General features: G+C 46.4%; 1 protein-coding gene across 4 annotated transcripts in view; it reads right to left on the bottom strand.

Annotated features, from left to right (window-relative positions):
• Positions 1–546: 546 nt before the first annotated feature.
• Positions 547–24,937, bottom strand: part of LOC119976506 (protein phosphatase 1 regulatory subunit 1C-like) — a 128,794-nt gene continuing 104,403 nt past the window's right edge. The window contains exons 4-6 of one of the 4 annotated variants that reach the window (XR_005462933.1): positions 19,985–20,048; positions 14,890–15,054; positions 547–750 (exon numbers count right to left, since the gene is read on the bottom strand). Coding sequence is in view for 2 of the 4 variants with exons in the window: in XM_038817051.1 (XP_038672979.1) it covers positions 14,895–15,016; positions 19,985–20,048 (186 nt within the window). In the remaining 2 variants the exon portion in view is untranslated. Of the gene's footprint in view, positions 751–14,885; positions 15,055–19,984; positions 20,049–24,937 lie in introns of all 4 variants that reach the window. The other 3 variants (XM_038817051.1, XR_005462932.1, XM_038817050.1) reach the window with 3 other exon arrangements.

Here is a 24,937-nt window from a genome sequence, read left to right as displayed (position 1 = left end):
ACTATTTGTGCAATAATTTGGAAGCTGAAACAATCCAGTTTACTGGGTAAAGTATATCCGGTCACTGTAATATTTATGTACGTAATTCAAATTTAGATAAGTGTATCAACTTCCAGAACAAACAATGTATGTTATCGGAAATCTGTTGAGATTGTCCAAGCTAGCAAGCAGTAAAGAAACTGATTTTTTTCCCATTCTGTTTTTCTGTCTAACTTTGATACTCAATGTATCTCTAGAATCACCTGCGAAAATTACCGTCAGTGTAATATGGCTAACTGTCAGAGCACTGGACAACATAATTGAAAGGTTTGGTGATAAAGGAATAATGTTGCGAATCAACTTATACAAATTAGAAGTGATATAATATGCGGTGGGAATGCAATACCAGAAGATGTTGTAAATTATAACTCAAGACTCATTTGTATAGTAACGCCGATGCTTCTGAGGATGTTTCCCAGTAACACGCTGGTGACAACGACTGCTGCTGATTTGCGGTGCAATGTTTCGACTGTATGAGACTAGTGGATGCAATAAAACAATCCAAAATTAAGGATTCAGTAAACTAGAAAGACTTGCCTGTTGTATTTGAAACAAAGATTGAAATATACACAAGAGTCATAAACCTATGTAAAACCACACAGACGATTACCACCATTTGACCCGCCATTTCCGTGGCTACCAGATAACAAGTGATGTGTTTTGTCAGACCACACTTTCTCTGGGAGAAGTTTGCGATCGTCCGCAAGTTAACTGTAAGGAACAGAGAAGAATGATTTTATTTCGAGGCTTTCCCAGAAAAATGTCAAGAAACATTTGAAGTCATAGAACATAGAACATTGAACATTACAGCGCAGTACGGGTCCTTCGGCCCTCGATGCTGCGCCGACGCGTGAAACCATCTGAAGCCTATCTGACCTACACTATTCCATTTTCATCCATATGTCTATCCAGTGACCACTTAAATGCCCTTAAATTTGGCGAGTCTACTACTGTTTCAGGCAGGGCGTTCCACACCCCTACTACTCTCTGAGTAAAGAAACTGCCTCTGACATCTGTCCTATATCTACCACTCCTCAATTTAAAGCTATGTCCCCTCGGTCATCACCATCCGAGGAAAATGACTCTCACTGTCCACCCTATCTAACCCTCTGACTATCTTATATGTCTCTATTAAGTCACCTCTCAGCCTTCTCCTCTCCAACGAAAACAACCTCAAGTCCCTGAGCCTTTCCTCGTAAGACATTCCCTCCATACCAGGCAACATCCTAGTAAATCACCTCTGAACCCTTTCCAAAGCTTCCACATCCTTCCTATAATGTGGTGACCAGAACTGCACGCAGTACTCCAGTTGCGGCCGCACCAGAGTTTTGTACAGCTGCAGCATGACCTCGTGGCTCCGAAACTCAATCCCCCTACTGATAAAGGCTAGCACACCATATGTCTTCTTAACAGCCCTATTAACCTGGGTGGCAACTTTCAGGGATTTATGTACCTGGATGCCGAGATCTCTCTGCTCATCTACACTACCAAGAATCTTCCCATTAGCCCAGTACGCTGCATTCCTGTTACTCCTTCCAAAGTGAACCACCTCACACTTTTCCGCATGAAACTCCATCTGCAATCTCTCAGCCCAGCTCTTGCAGCTTATCTATGTCCCTCTGTAACCTATAACATCCTTCAGCACTATCCACAACTCCACTGACCTTCGTGTCATCTGCAAATTTACTGACCCATCCTTCTGCACCCTCTTCCAAGTCATTTATAAAAATGACAAACAGCAGTGGCCCCTAAACAGATCCTTGCGGTACACCACTAGTAACTGAACTCCAGGATGAACATTTGCATCACCCTCTGTCTTCTTTCAGCTAGCCAATTACTGATCCAAACCGCTAAATCACCTTCAATCCCATACTTCCGTATTCAAATGCCTTACTGAAATCCATATACACCACAACAACCGCTTTACCCTCATCCACCTGTTTGGTCACCTTCTCAAAAAACTCAATAAGGTTTGTGAGGCATGAGCTACCCTTCACAAAGTCAGTGATAGAAGAATGTGAATCTCAGACTTTGCGATCTCAAAACAAAATGTCTTAATTTAGTTCATGTTTACGGATGACCAGAAAAGTTGGTGCTGAATCTAGGACAGTATGCGAACGATAATAATGCAAATAAACTATTAATATCTGAAAGTGGAAATATGCCATGGTTTGTCAATGCCCGTCGGTTTCCTACATTGTTTTGGTTTCACGGGCAAACAGATGCTCTTTAACTTGTAGGAGGCTCTCCAAAACTAAAAACATGTATCTAAGGAACACCTATTTGTGGCCTTTCTAACATCGAGATTGCCTATTATCCTGTTGTGTTATGGTCATTTCAACATGGGTAAATCATTCGTTTTCGGTTGCGTTCTGATCTGTAGAACATGGAGAGTGACATTTTGCCCTGCTGTCAAATAGTTTCAGGCAAAAAACCTGCATGTCACATCATCCATATCTAAGTTAAACCATCTTTATTTCCCGCCATCTTACACCCAGAAACATATTCAAAGCTGAAACATTCGGGTTCTGAACAGAAATCATAGCGGACTCAAATCTTTAAATGTGATTCTCTCGCCAAAGGTGCCGCCAGACCTGTTGAGATTTACAGCACCTTTCCGTGTATCTGAAAGCACATGAACTCGCAGTTTGTTGCATTTCGGACAGACATTTGGACATTGACAAGTCCTAGTGCCTAACATAATCATTGGGTATGCAGGCATTCAGGATTTCCAAGCTCACAGAGTAATGAGGTGACATGGTTGATAGATATGCACAGGGTCTACAGTCAGTCAGAAAGGGAAAGATAGTCCAGTTACTCACAATATCTATAGTTATAAAAAAAGATGTCAGCGCATAATGTAATTGAGATGGTGACAATCTCGACAGACAAACGCACTGTCATGTGAGAGTACCTTTAAGAAATGCATGTTTGAGCAATGTCCCTTTAAGAAATGGAGCAGCTCATATTACTGAAGTGATGTCAGAGTGTGGGTGGAGCTGGGTTTTTAGCTCAGCCATTTTGCAGTGTTTAGGTTTCAGCTTTGAGGAAAAGAGCTTGGGTGTGTCTGTGTTTGCAACAAAGCTGGATCTGCGGTGATCTCTGCCAGAAAAGACTATCTCTGAATCATTTGGGTGATTGGAACTCATATTGGAATGTCTTTAACCTGTTGTGTTTCTGTTTTAAGGTGTGAAGTCTTTTGGAGGTTTGAAGGAACATTTTGTGGGACTATTTAGTGTTGTATTATTTTTGGAGTTATCTTTGAAGCAAGGGGTGTTAAGAGATCCAATGTTTATTTAAGAAGATTAAGTTGACTTCATGGAATAAACATTGTTTTGTATTTGAAAACCCACGTGTCGATAATTGTACTACCACACCTGGGGAACAAGCTGTGTGCTTCAAAAGCACCCCTAATAAATTGCCAAGATCACACATCTGTCAGCCAATTTCTGTTTCCTCAGCAATACTGGTGTCCAAACTTACTCTGTCAAAGTTTCCTTTGAAACTGTGACCGCCAGTTGACTTTCTCAGTGTAATTTATTTATATTGTCAATTCGGGTTTGTCCCAAAATACCAGCATTGAAACTATCGATTCCATGAAGTAATGGTCACTGCATGTGTGCTTGCAAACACCTTCATTGTGAAAGGCTGAGAGGTTGCAGATGGAGTTTCATGCGGAAAAGTGTGAGGTGGTTCACTTTGGAAGGAGTAACAGGAATGCAGCGTACTGGGCTAATGGGAAGATTAAAGGGAGAGGTTGGTTGAACTTCATGATACATTTAGGGGTTCTGAAAACGCCGCTCCCGCAACATGCACAATGAAATGCTGCACACGTTAACACAAAATGATTTGACCTACAAACATCCACAGGGTTAGATTCAGCAGATCTGCATGGTGAAAGAGCCCACAGACAGAAACAGTACCCGCACTTCAGACACTCATTCAAAGTCACGCTCTGTACATGTTCGGACAATGACTGTCGAAAGATAGATGCACTGAAAACTTCTACAGGCACACAGTATCAGGGTCCAGGAATTCTTACAATGTTTCAGGATTTACAGGAATGGACACAGTGTCATGAACAAATTCAGTGAAAATTTCTACATACACTGAGTGACAGCTCTACTCCCACTCACACAGGGCTGGGAACTTTCACAATGAAGGTGTTTGCAAGCACACATGCAGTGGCCATTACTTCATGGAATCGATAGTTTCAATGCTGGTATTTTGGGACAAACCCGAATTGACAATATAAATAAATTACACTGAGAAAGTCAACTGGCGGTCACAGTTTCAAAGGAAACTTTGACTGAGAGTAAGTTTGGACACCAGTATTGCTGAGGAAACAGAAATTGGCTGACAGAGTATGTGTGATCTTGGCAATTTATTAGTAACTCATTTTAAAGCGCTATTTTAACTATTATTCTCTTTCCAAAATCTAATCCTCTTCGCATTTAGAATTTAGTTCCATTTCACTGTTCATCATAAATTATATTTAGTCTTAGTCAGGAACAAACATCCAGCTCCCTGCATCAGCTGCAGTTATTTACTTAAGGAGCAGTTTCGAACGAGATTCTCCAACCAGCACTCGTAAGTCACCTCTGTATAATTTCAGTGAGCATGTGTTCTTGCTGAGCACACGAAGTAAGCAAGCACAAGCACAGCAGCTAGACATTGAATTCAATGCTAAATACAGTTTATGCTTGGACATTTTTCTGAGCAAAGCAATTGGTTGTAGGATTAGTTTGCGGAAGTAGTTACATTCCCTTGGTGAGCTTAAGAGCGAGGGGTGCAACGGACCATTGGTGCAGGACTTCTCTGTTGAGGACTTTAGATTTTATAGAGAAATACAGCACAGAACAGGCCCTTCGGCCCATGATGTTGTGCCGAACTTTTGTCCTCTTAATCATAGAATTTTGGACACTAAGGGCAATTTAGCATGGCCAATCCACCCAACCTGCACATCTTTGGACTGTGGGAGGAAACCGGAGCACCCGGAGGAAACCCACGCACACACGGGGAGGATGTGCAGACTCCGCACAGACAGTGACCCAAGCCGGAATTGAACCTGGGACCCTGGAGCTGTGAAGCGATTGTGCTATCCACAATGCTGCCGTGCTGCCCTATTTGGAGAACAAGTTACAGAATATGTGTGGAGCTAAATAGCAGAAGGTCGAAACAATCGTAGCAATAAGGTACTAAATTTGGGGAAAGCTAATTATAACAATATTAAATGCCAGCTGAAGAACTGAAGAATCTTGATTGGGGCAGATATTTGGGGGTAAATCAACATCTGGCATTTGGAAGGCTTTCAAATGTCAATTGATAGAAATTCAGGACTGGTATGTTCCTGTGAGGAAGAAGAATAAGTATGGTCAAGTTTCAGGAATCTTGGATAACGAGGGATATTGTGAACACAGTCCAAAAGAAAAAAGAAACATTTGTAAGGGTTAGAAGGGTGGGAACATGTGAAGCTTGAGAAGAATATCAGAAAAGTAAGAAGGAACGAGCACGGAGTCAGGAGGGCTCAATTGAGTCATTAAAAGACATTGGCAAACAGGATGAAGGGAAATTCAAAGGATGTTTATACGTATATGAAGAGGAAGAGGGCGGCCAGGAAAAGGGTTGCCCACTCAAGGGCAGGGGTGATATTCTACAAATGGAGCCATAGTAAATGAGCCAGGTAAATAAGAACTCATAGAATTTACAGTGCAGAAGGAGGCCATTCGGCTCATTGAGTCTGCACCGGCCCTTGGAAAGAGCACCCTATTTAAGCCCACGCCGTCATCCTATCCCCGTAACCTAGTAACCCCACCCAACCTTTTTGGACACAAAGGGCAATTTAGTATGGCCAATCCACCTAACTTGCACACCTTTGGACTGTGGGAGGAAACCAAAGCATGTGGAGGAAACCCACACAGACACGAGGAGAATGTGCAGACACCACACAGAAGCTACACCACCCAAGCCAGGAATCGAATCTGGGACCCTGGAACTGTGAATCAACAGTGCCAACCACTGTGCTAGCGTGCTGCCCCTGAATACTGACTGATACATCAGTATTCACCAAAGAGAAGGACTTGGTGGATAATGAGTCTGAGGAAGGATATGGCGATAGGCTGGGTCACATTGAGATCAAAACGAAGGTGTTGGCCTTCTTGAAAAACGTTCAGGCAGATAAGTCATCAATTGTAGATGCCTACAATGCATCAAAGAAAAATAAAAAGAATGACAAATGGAAAATGGATATTTTATACTAAACTGATGAGAAACACAAATAGGTACTACGATCGCTTGTCTGGGTAGATAAAAAAGGAAACTAGCAACCACAAGCGTGGGCCCAATACAGACAGAGAGTAAAGTATTTATAATACAGAATATGAAAATATCATAGAAACTAAACATACATGTTTTGCCTGTCTTCAAGAAGAGAAATACAAAATGTACCCGGAAATAATTGAGTGTCAAGGGAATAAGCACTAATGAGGAACTGCAAGAAATTGATATTAGTAGCAAATAATTTGGCAAAATGAATGTCCTCTACAGTTGAAGATACATTATCCAATAATAATATAATAATTGCTTATTGGGCAGCACGGTAGCATAGTGGTTAGCATAAATGCGTCACAGCTCCAGGGTCCCAGGTTCGATTCCCGGCTGGGTCACTGTCTGTGCGGAGTCTGCGCGTCCTCCCCGTGTGTGCGTGGGTTTCCTCCGGGTGCTCCGGTTTCCTCCCACAGTCCAAAGATGTGCGGGTTAGGTGGATTGGCCATGCTAAATTGCCCGTAGTGTCCTAAAAAGTAGGGTTGGGGGGGGGGGGGGGGTGGGGTTGGGGGGGGGGGGGGGGGTTGTTGGGTTACAGGTATAGGGTGGATACGTGGGTTTGAGTAGGGTGATCATTGCTCGGCACAACATCGAGGGCCGAAGGGCCTGTTCTGTGCTGTACTGTTCTATTCTATCTATATATGTCATAAGTAGGCTTCAATGAAGTTACTGTGAAAAGCCCGTAGTCACCACATTCTGTCTTCTACGAACATACCTATTGTCATGTGAGTTCCCTTTAAGAAAGTTTTAGTCTCATCATATCATAGAATTTACAGTGCAGAAGGAGGCCATTCGGCCCATCGGGTCTGCACCAGCTCTTGGCAAGCCCACACCTCCACCCTATCCCCATAACCCAGTAACCCCACCCCACTCAACACTAAGGGCAATTTTGGACACAAAGGGCAATTTAGCACAGCCAATCCACCTAACCTGCACATTTTTGGACTGTGGGAGGAAACTGGAGCACACGCACACACGGGGAGAATGTGCAGACTCCGCACAGACAGTGACCCAAGCTGGGAATCAAACCTGGGACCCTGGAGCTGTGAAGCAATTGTGCTAACCACAGTGTTATCGTGCTACATAGTTTTTTTTTACATAGAATTTACAGTGCAGAAGGAGGCCATTCGGCCCATCGAGTCTGCACCGACTCCTGGAAAGAGCACCCTACCCAAGGTTAACACCTCCACCCTATCCCCATAACCCAGTAACCCCACCCAACACTATGGGCATTTTTGGACACTAAGGGCAATTTATCATGTTCAATCCACCTAACCTGCACATCTTTGGACTGTGGGAGGAAACCGGAGCACCCGGAGGAAACCCACGCACACACGGGGAGGATGTGCAGACTCCACACAGACAGTGACCCAAGCCGGAATCGAACCCGGGACCCTGGAGCTGTGAAGCGATTGTGCTACCACTATGCTACCGTGCTGCCCCATGTGCCTTCTAGCGCATTAGGTTATGGCTGTGATGTGAGAGTGGGTTTCAGTAGTAGCTTGACTGCTGAGGGTTAAAAAAGAGAAAGAAATGTTTTTCCTGATCTTTCAATGTTTTCATTGGTAACTTTAAAAGTATAGTTCATTTCTGAAGGTGTTTGAATCTGCTGGTTGAGACTGGATCAGAAGTTCAGGAAAAGGACCAGTCCCATTCAAGTGAGAATACAAAGCCGGGCCACACCTGTAAAAATGGGTCTTTGGTTTATTGGATTTTGTTATTGAATTGGAACAGCTAAGGGGAAATGCATTAACTGTTATGTACATAAATGACTGCAGCTGTGTAGTGTCTTTATGTTTGTAATTGATAAAAATTATTGCTGTGTTTATATATATATATATATATGTTAACTACAATCTTAGAATAAACCTTGTTTTGATTAAAGTGTCTCGGGAGTCGGATGAATCACACCTGACACGGCGGGCTTCTGTGCTCATCCTAGCCGAATTCAACATAACAGTTATAGGTCAGGTGAATACTTTGGAGTTTCTAAGCCCTGGCCCATAACACTTTAGAAATAAGGGTACACAATTCTCTGGAAAAAATTGGAAGTGTGCTAGCGAGCGGGAATGGCCACGAGCTTTCCGGCACTTGGGCCGGCGAGGCTGGCAATGCAATTCAACATTAATTGGCCCACTTAATGAGGCCTCTCAGGCCTCTATCCGCAAATTAAGGCTCTCCAGCTAATTCACAGGGACCGCGCTTGCCAGCCCCCTGCTAACAAGGTCGAGCAGTACTTAAGCTGCACTTGCTCAGCCAGCCCCAGCCAACTCGCAACAATGGTGCCGCGGGGACCGGCACCACGATTCGGGGATGCTGACTTGGGGAGGCTCACAATGCGGTGGATGCCAGGAGGGATGTGCTGTTCTCCAAGGGCCTGGAGGAGTCAGCCAGTGATGCCTGGGATGAGGTGGTGGCAGCTGTCAGCTCGGGCAGTGTGACCAGGAGGACTGGTCTTCAGTGCCCAAAAAAGGTTAACGACCTAAACTGGGCAGCACGGGTGAGTCAACACCAATGCCCCCCCCCCCCCCCACCAACGCCCCCCCACCAACGCCACCCCCAAAAACACCATCCACCCCCCAAATCCCCATGTGACCCCCAGCTGTTCCTCCAGCCCTTCCCCTTCAAACATCCCCACCCCTCCTTCACATCCCCTCTTCCACCACTGTGAACCACGCGTGTAGTTAATGATGCCCTCTCTGTGTCTTTTCAGGAAAAGTTCTCCCTAGGCCTTCAGGAGACGGCTCCGACCAGCAGAGGGGTACTCGACTTAAGAATCCTCATCTCCTTTGAGGACCGTGCTTTGTGGAGGCTGGGGTAGCTAAGGACAGATCAGTCAACCATGCGGAGGCTGGTTGTCTGCCGCAGAGGTGAAGAACTATCAGGTTCCACCTGGAGTACCGTCAAACGTGAGTTGTTATTGCCTTAGTGACTGTCCCAATCCTCCCATGAGCATATGTCCATTCTTCCGTAGGTCCTCCAACCGACGGTCCCAGCCCACCTTGAGCGGCACCCTCTCCTTACTCCAAGGAGAACACCTGGGGAGATAGCTCTGAGGATGCACCTGCTTTAGTCATGGCACATCTGTCATGCCCACGTTCCACCAGCATAAATACACGCACCTTGGTGGAACATGTTAGTGGACAGGCTTCGGGTGCACAATCTGGTGAGCATCACACTGCTGATAAGGCACATCAGGTGGAGGCAGGAAATTCCAGGTGAGACACTGATCAGAGGGCCTCTGGATCACATGACGCAGCTGGGTCCTACCCTGATGCTGAGCCTGTGGTACAGAGGTACTGAGCTGATGGAGATGATAGGGAGCAGCTGGGACATTCAGAGGGTGATGTCAGCATCACTCCAGCAGAGCCATAGACACTTGAAGGAGTGCCAGGGGCTAGAGACACCGGAAATAGCAGTGCCAATGATGGGATCCCAGGCCAACACTGCTAGAGTGGCGACCACAGTAGAGAGCCTGGTGCACAATGTTGGCACCATGTGTGAAGGTGTCCAAGATGTCACACAGTCGGTGAGGGCCATAGCTGAAGTCTTGCAGAATGTCGACCTTGCTGGGTGATGTCACCCATTACCAGGCCGACCTTGATGTGGTTCGGCGGGATATGTCCTGCTCTCAGATGGGAATGTCCAAGGCACTGTGGAGCTTGTCCCAGTTGTAGCTGGGCATAGCTGAGGCGTTGTAGAGCCTGGCCCAGTCACTGAGGAGTGTCACTGGAGGTTTACCTGTGAGTAAACAATGCTGCAGACAATGGGAAACAGCCAGGACTGGAGAGCAGATGATTCAGGGGCAGCTAGGATACGAACCAGCTTCTCCTCCATCCCAAGGTGAACCACATTGACCTTTGGCCACCAAACAGGAGGAGGGGATGCTGACTGCCAACCCAGTCCTTTCCCATGGTGTCGTGACGGTGGCCACCAGCTCCCCCAATTTCCACCCCTCTGATGAGGCTGCCAGCACACAGGACAGGGCGGCACAGTTGTGCATATATTACTGACAAGTGAGCCATGGCCCTCTGGCCCCAGAGCCCCCAGAGGACCACCGCCAGGGGAATCGAAGGCCATGGGAGGAGGTAGGCAGCTGGCTGCCTCCACCTTAGATTTGCATCCTGGGGAACACCAAGATGTATGGTAGAGCTCGGAGGGCCAAGCACATTGAGGATCACTTTGGGCACTGGGGGAGGGAGGAGGGGTAGATAGGGGGTGGGGAGTGGATGTTGGTGTTGGGGAGGTGGCACCACCTGGAGTGGATTTATACACACATTAAACATATTTTTGCACAACCATTATGTTGCTTCAGTCACTTTCTTCCGCAATGCGGACTGACCTCCAGACTCTTTCCGCATCGCCCTAGGCATGTCCACTTCTCCCCATGGTGCTCACCAACCCTTCAGCCATGGACATGTCTGGGAAGCTGTGTCCCATCACCTGGGTTTTCGAATGTTGCATGTGCGGTGTTGACTCCTGAAGTGTTCAAGCACAGTGTCCAGGTATCAGGTTTTATTAGGATGCTAGACAATGAGTCCCCCATTCTACATGGCCCACCCACCCATAGGAATCCACTTGGCACATGAAGTGCTCAATTAATCACGATTGCTAATTCCTTATTGGCAATTGCCTTCTGCCGCACAGCCAGAGGCCTCAGATGTCGGTAGGGGTTATGGGTGGTCCTTGGGGCAGACGGGCTGGGACAGGGTTGCCTGGGAATGTGTACATATTATCTAGGGGTTGGCACAGTTGTGCCACAAGTGGTTGCCCCTGGTTGCTCTCCCCACAGCGCCTCCGAACCCCCACCATCCTCTCATGGTGGCCCCCCCCTGCCGAGCACTGGATGGCAAGCCCAGCACCCCCGGGCTCTTTACCTGTGAGTAAAGATGGCTACTCACCTCCTCGGCTTCCCACAGAAGCTCTTCAGCCAATTTTCAAAAAAAGTACTAATCGGCGTCAACGTGAACACTTGCTGGGGAGGCCATTGAATGATGGGAAGCCATTGGAAATTGGGTTTAAGTGATGATAATTGGTTTCTCGCCATGCTGCAGTGAGATCCTGATTTTGCCCCAGGAAGCGGGCAGGTTTAATCATAAACTGTTTGGCCTCTTCCACTATTTACCAGCTTCATTACGCTAGAGCGAGAGCTTAATGAGCCCAAAAAATGGCTCTCAACAGATGCATTTCAGACCATCTTGCAAAATTATATTGAATTTACAATGTCTCTAGTTACCTGTCCTGTGCAAGATGGAACTCAACAATTTTAGAAAGGAGGGTGTGCAAAAAGGGGAGGAACCGACCTGTTACCTATCATCAGTAGCAGGAAAATATTGCAAATAATGAGACATTTAACACTTCGAGTTTAATGGTAGGATGTGGCAAGATCTACATGGATTTGTGAAACAGACTTTGTGTTTTGCGAATCTGCTGGAGTGTGTTTTGAAGATGTTATAATTAGAATATGGAAGGGAGTATCAGTGAATGTCGTGTTTTTAGACTTTCAGAAGTCTTTCAATAAGAATCCACCACACAATACTTCAGTAAATAAAATTGCAACACCTTTGGCTGTGTATAATGAAGCTAACTTTCAACTGCAACAATCACATCAGAAATCTACAAGTGCATTATCTAAAAAGGATTTGAGTACAGTAGTAGTGACATCTTCCTTCAATTTTTAAAGAAAATTGTGTTGATGAGACACGGGGTATTGGGCACAATTTTGCTCCATTAAATTAGGAAAAAAGTTATTGCCACAGAGGGAAAACAAAGAAGATACAGCAGACCTGTTTCTGGAATGGTAGGATTATGCTCTGAAATGTTTAAAGCAGTGGGGGATGATCTGGTTGAAATGTACAAAATACTTAAAGGGGAGACAAGATAGATGCAGGTACTATTGGGGAGTTCAGAACCTGGGGGCACAATTTCAAAGTAAGGACTGAGATCAGGGCTGTTGCTTTTTTTTCAGCGGGTTGTGGAAATGAACGGGTAATTTAAAGATTCTGCAAGACTCAAAATGAGGGGGGAGGATGTGACTGTGGGAAAGATACAAAAATTATGTAAGGGGATTTAGAGATGCCATGTGAGTGGGTAACATCATGGAAGATTTTAGCATGACTATAAACAGTTATATGGGAAAGATGGGTAAAGAGGGATATGGGCCAAATGCGTGCAAATGGGACTGGCTTAGTGGTAAATACTGGGCGGCATTGGCAAATTGGGCCGAAGGGCCTGTTTTCATGCTATAAACGTCCATGACTCTATGGGCTCGATTCTCCGCGGGAGCGGAGAATTGTGACAGCCGTCGTTAAAGCAGCCATCTTTCACGACGGCCTCAGAGCCCACTCCCGGCACCGGATTCACCCCCACCAGCGGGGCTAGGAGTGGGGCTCCGGAGATCCCGGCGGCGCGCCGAGAATGACACGCGGCTGGCGCCTATATGACGTCAGCCGTGCATGCGCAGGTTGGCCGGCTCCAACCCGTGCATGCGCTGATGACGTCATCGCTCAGATGGCACGTATCCGCGCATGCGTGGTGGCCGTCTTTCCCCTCAGCCGCCCCGTAAGACGTGGCGGCTTGATCTTGCAGGGCGTCGGAGGGGAAATAGTGCGTCCGATTTGGACGCTGGCCCGACTATCGGCGGGCACCGATCACGGCCTGTCCCCTCCCGAGCACAGTCATAGAACATAGAACATAGAACAGTACAGCACAGAGCAGGCCCTTCAGCCCTTTATGTTGTGCCGAGCAATGATCACCCTACTCAAACCCACGTATCCACCCTATACCCGTAACCCAACAACCCCCCCCTTAACCTTACTTTTTAGGACACTACGGGCAATTTAGCATGGCGAATCCACCTAACCCGCACATCTTTGGACTGTGGGAGGAAACCGGAGCACCCGGAGGAAACCCATGCACACACGGGGAGGACGTGCAGACTCCGCACAGACAGTGACCCAGCCGGGAATCGAACCTGGGACCCTGGAGCTGTGAAGCATTTATGCTAACCACCATGCTACCGTGCTGCCCCTAGTCGTGGTGCTCTTGCCCAGATCGGCCGCCTAGAAACCCCAAACGGGCATCTGGTGCCCGTTTCACGACGGCAGCGACCAGGTGTGTTTACCGCCATCGTGAAACGGTCGGTAACGGCCAGCTGCTCGGCCCATCGTGGTTGGAGAATTGCCGTTCGCCATGAAAAATGGCGAGCGGTGATTCTTCCGAGCGGGGCGGGGGGCGCAAAAAATGTCAGGGTGCCCTCCCGCGATTCTCCAAGGCCGCGTGGGGAGCGGAGAATTCCGCCCTATGACTTTATGAAAAATGCGGCGTGATCTACTGGAGTGAAAAAATCAGAAATGCAGATTATCTCTTTGTAGGTGCATGATTGGAAATTGGAATGTCCAAAATGGTCCTGGGTTCATGGTTTATAGATTCTGGGACGTCACTTCACACCAAGTATGGCTGAGCAGGAGTTTCTCCCGTTCATACTCCCTGCAAGTGGCGAGTTGGAAGGATTTTGCAGGTTGATAAACTGCTGGCGTCGTTATTAAAACTCCTTCCTTGTCCATCAGGATGAGTGACAGAATGCAGCACTTTTGGCTCAGTGGTCAGGATGTGCAGGACTTCAAATGTGTTGCTGCAATTAATAGAGCTTTGGTGGGATAACTTCTGGAATGCTGCGCACAGTTTTGGTCTCTCATTGGTATCAGATTATGTGTGCAGCGTGACCTATATTTGTTCTCGTTTCGGACAATGAGATCTGAACACACTTAAACATACAGACAATCCCGTAGCTCTCGGCAAGGTAGATGGAGAAATGGTGTTTCCCACGCTCACCTGTCAATAACCAAGGGAAAAGAAAGTCTCCAAATTGGGGTCACCAATTTAGAAGAGAGGGGAGAAGCGATTTTTTTTCATAGTCAGTTGAAAATCTTTGGAATTGTCCAGATCGGAGTATCGTAGTTGATCTTTGAATGACGATGGTCAAGAGAGAGAACCGTGCATTTTGGGTTAAAAGCGATAGGCTCATACGATTCCGAAAAGACAGAACTGATGCGGGATCATATGGGAAAAATTGAGACACGTTGGGGGCTGAATGGCCGAATTTTCGTCCTGTTCCTTTAATCCTCCCTTCCTATGGTCTTAATGTAGAATTGTATGCACTTCTATGCACGGAACTTTCGGATGAAATTATGTGATCACAGAACACCGGTGCCTCTGTAGCCTCAGGGTACCGAGCCAGACATCGCAAGAAAGCTAGAATAAATTTCCTTTGAACACACTCTACAATAACTGCCACATTATTCCGTATCTTCTGAAGATTGTCGTAAAGTACCTATATGCATTACTTAATACTTTCTGTATCAGCAGCTGAATTATCCTGATGTGCTGCCCTCTGCACAATATTGCAGGTCAGACGGGCAATACATAACTCATATATTTTTTCCTTATAAATTGGATTGGCTAATTTAATTTGGAATTCATTTGGAATAGTGAACATGGAAATGGGTAATGTGCAATCTCACCTACTTCCTTCATGCAGTCTCGTTTCCTTTTCCCGCTAAAGAATGCTCACTCACAGGACAATCTATCCCCTGTTGCCCACTGCAGCATGCAGTGTCTGGACTGTCATCCCCAAATTCTGACTCCAGGATGTCTGCAATGATACAGAAGCGTCATGAGTGTACTTTGAACCTGTCAACAGAAAAAACGGTGAAAGTACCCACGTTACTGCATCGCCATAATGTTTCAGTGGGATGGGGGTACTTTTAACTGGTTGCACATCTTTTTATTGCGACAGAGACTTCACTTCAAGTTTCGCCATTGCTGCTCCTATGATTTCCTAGTGATCCGCACGGTCTGAAGGCATTGGTTTCCGTCTGTGGTGCATTATTCGGACAAAACGACAATCACACCCCTGCAATTTGTAGGTTACAGGAAGGCGCCCTCATTTCATTGTCACTGCTCAGCACCCATACATTCAACACTAACAATAACATCAGACAACCGAAATCTCTGAAATCCATAAAGTTAACGATCAACACGAAAACAATTCAAAACGATTAAATATATTCAGAGACCCAAGCTCCCTGAAATCCTTAACCTTCACGATCAACATCTGGATTACTGAAAAGTTCCAAACACATTCACAGCTCCAAGCTCCTAAAATCCGATAACAATCCGAAATCTCCAAAACTCATTTAACACTTCCCCAAACATCAATTCACACGACCCAACACCGCCAGAGATCATAACCTCCAAAGTGATTGGCGCTCAAAACTTAACCAAATCTCCTTAAGAACTCTTAAACTTGCAACGGGCATCACGGTAGCCTTGTGGATGGCACAATTGCTTCACAGCTCCAGAGTCCCAGGTTCAATTCCGGCTTGGGTCACTGTCTGTGTTGAGTCTGTGTGTGTGTGCGTGGGTTTCCCCGTGTGTGCGTGGGTTTCCTTCGGGTGCTCCGGTTTCCTCCCACAGTCCAAAGATGTGCAGGTTCGGTGGATTGGCCATGATAAATTGCCCTTGGTGTCCAAAATTGCCCTTAGTGTTGGGTGGGGTTACTGGGTTATGGGGATAGGGTGGAGGTGTTGACCTTGGGTAGGGTGCTCTTTCCAGGAGCCGGTGCAGACTCAATGGGCCGAATGGCCTCCTTCTGCACTGTAAATTCTATGATAACAGCCCAAAATACATGGCACAATCCTTTAACTGCTTCTCGTAAAACTGCACCATTTCACATAACCCATATATTTACACACTCTCCCTTCTGTGTTCACACATTACACCATTCATAATATTGAAAACTCATAAATCATTAGACTATCCATTTTTTTCTAAAATACCCGAGCTTTCACACATCATCCATTATTTTGGTCGCTCAAATATCTCAAGTCATCCATATTCTCAAAGTCTCCTCCCACATATATTACATGTACCCAGACTGCATTCACACTCTCCAAACCCCATATCAGTGACACCCGCAAGTACATTCTGAACAAAGAAACACCAAATTCACCAAATTAACACCCTGGCAAACGTCTGTGGTGATATAACCACTGTAGTGATGTATGGGGCCTCACGGTAGCATGGTGGTTAGCATCAATGCTTCACAGCTCCAGGGTCCCAGGTTCGATTCCCGGCTGGGTCACTGTCTGTGTGGAATCTGCACGTCCTCCCCGTGTGTGCGTGGGTTTCCTCCGGGTGCTCCGGTTTCCTCCCACAGTCCAAAGATGTGCGGGTTAGGTGGATTGGCCATGCTAAATTGCCCGTAGTGTAAGGTTAATGGGGGGATTGTTGGGTTACAGGTATACAGGTTACGTGGGTTTAAGTAGGGTGATCATTGCTCGGCACAACATCGAGGGCCGAAGGGCCTGTTCTGTGCTGCACTGTTCTATGTCTGTACCTGTAATACAGGTTCCTCCGATAAGCCCCTGCTGGCTAGCTCTGCCCACAGGTAGCTTGTGTATAAATATGCGTGTGAGTCACTCAGACCCTAGTCTACAGTTGCAGATGGAGGAATAGCATCGCACAGCAATAAAGCCTCTATTGTACTAATATCTCGTCTTTGAGTATAATTGTCAGCGCTACAACGTCCTCAAAACACAGAGTGCCCTATCACACCCACAGGCAACCCATTGAACCACATGGATGCCCTTCACCACAAAAATATCATGCACATTCATATTACATTACACTCAACTACTAACAAACACATATACATACAACCAGCTCAAACAGACACACACATGCATGCGCACACATAAATACACACAAACATACTCTCTCACACACTCGCATTCACACACTTCCTCACACACGTACAAACACAGATAGAAACATGCACACACAGATACATATACAGCATTTTATATATGCCAACATCAAAACATTTTTAAAAGAGGCCAAGACCAATTGATACTACAAGTGCTCTTCAATCTACTTACCCACATTTACAAACCTAAACAAAGCCTCTACAGCAGAACGCATTCCTCCAATTCGCAAAACAAATTGGGCTTAACCACAATCACACTTAGCAAGCACCAAAATCATATTCACAACCGCCCCACCCCCATATCCTCTCACAGAACCCTTTCACACCAACACAAACCATCTTAACAAAAACCTAACTCCCCTTAGGAACCACCCAAATTACTTTTTTCACACTGCAAGCTCCATTCACACACACACAAACATGCACTCACTCACTCACTCTCTCTCACACACACTCTCTCTCTCACACTCACTCTCTCACACACACACAAACATACTCACTCACTCACTCTCTCTCTCACACACACTCTCTCTCTCTCACACACACACAAACATGCACTCACTCACTCACTCTCTCTCTCTCTCACTCACTCTCTCTCACTCTCTCTCTCACGCACACTCTCTCTCTCACGCACACAAACATGCACTCACTCTCTCTCTCACTAACTCTCTCTCTCACTCACTCTCTCTCTCTCACACACACTCTCTCTCTCACACACACACAAACATGCACTCACTCACTCACTCTCTCTCTCTCACACACTCTCACACACTCTCTCTCACACTCTCTCTCACACACACACACAAACATGCACTCACTCACTCACTCTCTCTCTCACACACACTCTCTCTCTCACACACTCTCTCTCACACACACACTCTCTCTCACACACACACTCTCTCACACACACACACTCTTTCACACACACACACTCTCTCACACACACACTCTCTCTCACACACACTCTCTCTCTCACACACACTCTCTCTCTCACACACACACTCTCTCTCTCTCACACACACTCTCTCTCTCACACACACACACACTCTCTCACACACACACTCTCTCTCGCTCACACACTCTCTCTCTCACACACACTCTCTCTCTCACACACACTCTCTCTCTCTCACACACTCTCTCTCTCTCACACACTCTCTCTCTCTCACACACACTCTCTCTCTCTCACACACACACACTCCTATCCAGCCACAAGGCCTTCCCTGCCTGCATCGTCCGCATGCTCTTCCCTCAGCCCAATTGTGGCCCCCAGCTCTTGAACCACCCCTTCAACTACTTTAAGAAATTCCGGCCCATTCAAAAACCACCTTTTTTTCTGTGGTGTGCACTGTTGTTTCACAGCACCAGGGATTTATTCCCGCATGAGTCACTGTCTGTGTGGAGTCTGCTCGTTCTCCCCATGTCTGCGTGGGTTTCCTCCAGGTGCTCCGGTCCACACGTGGATTTTAGGTGTTGGACGATTTGAATTTTCCCCCTGTGTACCCGAACAGGCGCTGGAGTATGGTGACAAGGTGATTATCACAGTAATTCATTGCACTGTTAATATAAGCCTACTTGAGACACTAATACATATTAATATTACTCTCTCACACACGCACTATTACAATCCCGGAACAGACCGCAACTTTTGCTTGGATACCCGATTGAAATCCCAATATTTATTCAATTAGAAAAACTGTGAGGAAAGTATACTTCATTGCAAATAGGGATTTGGTATATTGGAAGAAATTTTCTTCCTGACAAAGTATTACTAACTTTAATTTCATAAAGAAAATAACTTAAAATTACCAGTTAAACAGTTTATGACATGAAACACTTGTACAGACCCAGGAATACCTGCGCGATAGACAAATCTGGGATATCCTTCTTTAAGAAAGCGACATCCTTCAGAACACAGCTTGCAGATTATTGCCAGATTATTGTTTAAACTACGAGCCGGACATTGTTCCAATCTTGTTCATAGGCAAATCTTTAACTCACTTTTTGAGTCCATCTGCTTGTCTGACCACATCCCAATCTAAAAGTAAATATTTAAAACTGAAAACTCAACACCTGCCATGACTCAAGCGGCGCAGGCTGGGAGGGCCGAAGGGCCTTTTCCTGTGCTGTAATTTTCTTTGTTCTTGTTCTTTGCCTCTGTCAGCTCCTGGCGTGTGCCATTAACTGCATAATCTTACCAAATTTAACAGAATGTTTACAGTTATCTACTCTCCTGAGAAAACATTTAATATAAACAAAATTCCATTTGCCCAATTTCAGGAAACAATACCCATGGCTAGAAATAATTTTGATTTTCCGTTTACGATTCTTTAACCTGTCTCCAGAAAGTGTCTGCTTCCTTTCCAATCACGATTTTTTTTAATAACGTGACCGCAGCAGTCACAAACTAACCCAGGTGTTTAACACTTACCGCAGCACATATACAATTCAATATATCTCAAATTCCTATCATCAGCTCTCACACACCCTCTCGCACTCTCTCACACACACACACAACACACAAATAGCTGTAACACCTCAAACTGCCTCCACATAACCAAATGATCTTCACAAAACCACAAACCCCCATCACCTATCCGCACAATATGACCCCCCCCCCCCCCCCACTCCAAGTAAAACCCAAGTTCTGTTAACATATTGGTACAACCTGTAACCAACATTCCAATTTGTACAAAACCGGTTTGCACCCTGAGGACATGTTTCACAACAGTTATAATGTTTTCAAATTTCCATTTCGAAAGTACGCTGTGCAAAGAAAATACTAATACTCTGTTTCTAATGTAACTTTTCCACAATGTTGTGTCCTGTCGGAAAAATGGTCTGATATTTACATACCTGTCACGGTTGCTGTTATTGGGAAGCTCCTTCGTTTTTCTTTATGGGAGGGCATTTTGGAGACCTGGAAGAAAGGCAAAAAACATTGTGTTTATGAAATTCAAACAAAATGCCAATCGCCAGAATGCAATCTCGCAGCATGAGAAATCAATTGAAATTGTTCTGAACAGATTTAAGTCTGGAACATAAACTGATCTCAGAGGTTGCAAGTGGTGCTTGTGATGTGAGTGTCTTATCACATGGCTTCAGTGATGTAATTTTGTGGGTGGAGCTGGGCTGTGACAGTGAAAAACATTGGTCGTGGCTACCTGACTTGGCAACTTAAAATATATTAGTTTGCTTTCTGGAAGGAGTTTGAATTTGCTGGTTGAGACTGGATCAAAAACTTAGAGAAATGACCAGCCCCATTTAAGTTGGAAGGCAGTGTTCTGGGCCATGCCCTTGAATGGGTTTTGGATTATTGGATTTTGTTATTGAATTGGAAAAGGTAAGGGAGAATTTATTCAGGGTTATACATAGATTACTGTAGTTGTGTGGTGCCTTTATGTTTGTAATTGATGAAAAGTCTTGCTGTGTTTATATATATATATGTATATATATGTCAACGATATTCTTAGAATAAACCTTATTTTGATTAAAGTGTCCAGGAAGTCTGATGAATCACACCTGAGGCGAAGGCTTTTGTGCTCATCCTAGGCAAGTTCAACATTCAGGTTGTAGGTCAGGTGAAGTCCATAATACACTGCGGAGTTTCTCAGCCCTGGCCCATACCATGCTGAAGAGTTTGCAATCATCAGCGTGCATCCACACTTTTTTTTCATAGAATTTACAGTGCAGAAGGAGGCCACCCGGCCCATCGAGTCTGCACCGGCTCATGGAAAGAGCACCCTAGCCGATACCACACCTCCACCCTATCCCCATAACCCCTAACTTCTGATCATACAATGGAAGCAACAGTGAATGCTGCCAATCGGAAATGGGAGAGGCAACACTATGGCAGGCTAGACGTTGGGGCAACTGGAGTGTCGAGGAGAAGAATATGATTCTGCTCAGTTTCAAAGAAGCTTAGAAATATCTGAAGATTGAACAACAGCTATAAATTCCCAGTTAATGGCAATGACATGCATATACACGCACACACACAAACTGAAAGCACACAAAGACATTCATACACACATGCACATACATATGCAAGCTTATTCACATGTACACACGCACACACCAGACATGCACTCAAGAAAGCAAATACGCACACACAGCAGACACACACACACAGAGGCACAAGCACACAACCACAGACAGTGCGCAATGTGGGAGTTCAGGGACGTGGCCGATGCCCCTGACTTCTTCATGTGCGCGAAGTGTGTCCAGCTGCAGCTCCTGTTAGACCGCATGACGGCTCTGGAGCTGCGGATGGACTCACTTTGGAGCATCCGCGATGCTGAGGAGGTCGTGGATAGCATGTTACTGAACGTTGGTCACACCGCAGATTAGGATTGGTGACGGAGACAGGGAATGGGTGACCAAAAGGCAGAGAAAGAGCAGGAAAGCAGTGCAGGTGTCCCCTGCGGTCATCTCCCTCCAAAACAGGTATACCGTTTTGGATACTGTTGGGGGAGATGACTCACCAGGGGAAGGCAGTAGTAGCCAGGCCCATGGCACCGTGACTAGCTCTGCTGCACAGAAAGGCGGGAAAAAGACTGGCAGGGCTATAGTCATAGGGGATTCAATTGTAAGGGGTCAGACAGGCGTTTCTGTGGTCGAAAACGAGACTCCCGAATGGTATGTTGCCTCCCGGGTGCTCGGGTCAGGGATGTCTCCGATCGGCTGCAGGACATACTGAAGGGGGAGGGTGAACAGCCAGTTGTCGTGGTGCATATAGGCACCAACGATATAGGTAAAAAAAAAAGGGATGAGGTCCTACAATCAGAATTTAGGGAGTTAGGAGATAAATTAAAAAGTAGGACCTCAAAGGTAGCAATCTCAGGATTGCTACCAGTGCCACGGGTCAGACAGAGTAGAAATTCAAGAATAGTCAGAATGAATACGTGGCTTGAGAGATGGTGCAGGAGGGAGGGGTTCAGATTTTTGGGACATTGGAACCGGTTCTGGGGACGGTGGGACCATTACAAACCGGATGGTCTACACCTGGGCAGGACTGGAACTAATGTCCTAGGGGGTGCTTTTGCTAACACTGTTGGGGAGGTTTTAAACTAATGTGGCAGGGGGATGGGAACCAGATTAGGAAGTTACAGGTCAGTAAAGAGGCAGCAACTAAAGCCAGTAAGGTACGAGACAATAAACTCAATGTGACTAATGGGAAGAGTAGACAGGGAAGAGATGATGAACGCAAAGGTGGTCTGAGGTGCATTTGTTTTAATGCGAGAAGTGTAGCAGGTAAGGCAGATGAACTTAGGGCTTGGATCAGTACCTGGGAATATGATGATATTGGTATTACTGAGACTTGATTGAGGGAAGGGCAGGACTGGCAACTGAATATTCCAGGGTATAGATGCTTCAGGAGGGATAGAGAGGGAGGTAGAAGGGGTGGAGGAGTTGCATTACTCGTCAGAGATGATATCACAGCTGTGATTAAGGAGGGCACGATTGAGGATTCGAGCACTGAGGCAATATGGGTGGACCTGAGAAATAGGAAGGGTGCAGTAACATTGTTGGGACTTTACTACAGGCCTCCCAAAAGCGAGCATGAAGCAGAGGTACAAATATGCAGACAGATTATAGAAAAATGTAGGAGCAATAGGATGGTTGTGATGGGAAATTTGAACTTCCCCAACATTGAATGGGATTCGTGTAGTGTTGGAGGCGTAGATGGAGCAGAGTTTGTAAGGAGCATCCAGGAGAGTTTTTTAGAGCAGTATGTAAATAGTCCAACTCGGGAAGGGGCCATACTGGACCTGGTATTGGGGAATGATGCCGGCCAGGTGGTTGATGTTTCAGTCTGTGCAGCGCCGGCCCTAGGGTTGCTGGCGCCCCGGGCAAGCTGAACTTCGGCGCCCTTGGGGGGGGGGGGGGGGGGGGGGGGGGTGGGGGGGGGGTCGGAGGGGGGTGGTCGGGGCGGGGGGGGTCGGGGGTCGGGGCGGGGGGGTCGGAGATCGGGGCGGGGGGGGTCGGGGCGGGGCGGGGGGGGGCGGTCGGGGGCCGGGGGGGGTCGGGGGCGGCCGGGGCCGGGGGGGGGGGGTCGGGGGTCGGGGCCGGGGGGGGGAGTCGGGGGTCGGGGCCGGGAGGGCGGGGGGGTCGGGTCGGGAGGGCGGGGTGAAATTGTGGGACTAGCTAAGATGAAAAGGGAAGCATACATAGGATCGAGGCAACTCAAAACTGATGAAGCTTTGGAGGAATATTGGGAAAGTAGGACGAATCTCAAACGCGCAATGAAGAGGGCTAAAAGGGGTCATGAAATATCTTTGGCGAACAGGGTTAAGGAAAATTCCAAAGCATTTTATTCGTATGTAAGGAGCAAGAGGGTAACTAGAGAAAGGATTGGCCCACTTAAAGACAAAAGAGGGAATTTATGCGTGGACTCAAAGGAAATGGGTGAGATTCTTAATGAGTACTTTGCATCGGTATTCACAAAGGAGAGGGACAAGATGGATGTTGAGGCTAGGGATGGATGTTTAAATACTCTCGGTCAAGTTGTCAGGCGGAAGGGGGAAGTTTTGGGTATTCTGAAAGACATTAAGGTAGACAAGTCCCCAGGACCGCATGGGATCTATCCCAGGTTGCTGAGGGAAGCGAGGGTCGAAATAGCTGGGGCCTTAACAGATATCTTTGCAGCATCCTTGAGCACGGGTGAGGTCCCGGAGGACTGGAGAATTGCTAATGTTGTCCCTTTGTTTAAGAAGGGTAGCAGGGATAATCCAGGGAATTATAGACCAGTGAGCTTGACGTCAGTGTTAGGCAAACTGTTGGAGAAGATACTGAGGGATAGGATCTATTCACATCTGGAAGAAAATATACTTATCAGTGATAGGCAGCATGGTTTTGTGCAGGGAAGGTCATGTCTTACAAACCTAATAGAATTCTTTGAGGAAGTGACAAAGTTAATTGATGAGGGAAGGGCTGTAGATGTCGTATACATGGACTTTAGTAGGGCGTTTGATAAGGTTTCCCATGGCAGGTTGATGGAAAAAGTGAAGTCGTATGGGGTTCAGGGTGTACTAGCTAGATGGATAAAGAACTGGCTGGGCAACAGGAGACAGAGAGTAGTGGTGGAACGGAGTGCCTCAAAATGGAGAAAGGTGACTAGTGGTGTTCCACAGGGATCCGTGCTCGGACCACTGATGTTTGTGATCTACATAAATGACCTGGAGGAAGGTATAGGTGGTCTGATTAGCAAGTTTGCAGATGATACTAAGATTGGTGGAGTTGCAGATAGCGAGGAGGACTGTCAGAGAATACAACAAAATATAGATAGATTGGAGAGTTGGGCAGAGAAATGGCAGATGGTGTTCAATCCAGGCAAATGCGAGGTGATGCATTTTGGAAGATTAAATTCAAGAGCGGACTATATGGTCAATGGAAGGGTCGTGGGGAAAATTGATGTGCAGAGAGATCTGGGAGTTCAGGTCCATTGTACCCTGAAGGTGGCAACGCAGGTTGATAGAGTGGTCAAGAAGGTATACAGCATGCTTGCCTTCATCGGACAGGGTATTGAGTACAAGAGTTGGCAGGTCATGTTACAGTTGTATAGGACTTTGGTTCGGCCACATTTGGAATACTGCGTGCAGTTCTGGTCGCCACATTACCAGAAGGATGTGGATGCCTTGGAGAGGGTGCAGAGGAGGTTAACCAGGATGTTGCCTGGTATGGAGGGTGCTAGTTATGAAGAAAGGTTGAGTAGATTAGGATTGTTTTCGTTGGAAATATGGAGGTTGAGGGGGGACCTGATTGAGGTCTACAAAATTATGAGAGGTATGGACAGGGTGGATAGCAACA

Source organism: Scyliorhinus canicula, chromosome 13, assembly GCF_902713615.1.
Source record: "Scyliorhinus canicula chromosome 13, sScyCan1.1, whole genome shotgun sequence".
NCBI classification, from domain to species: domain Eukaryota; kingdom Metazoa; phylum Chordata; class Chondrichthyes; order Carcharhiniformes; family Scyliorhinidae; genus Scyliorhinus; species Scyliorhinus canicula.
The sequence above is the reverse complement of the archived record's forward strand: the minus strand, read 5'-3'. Positions and strand labels throughout refer to the sequence as shown.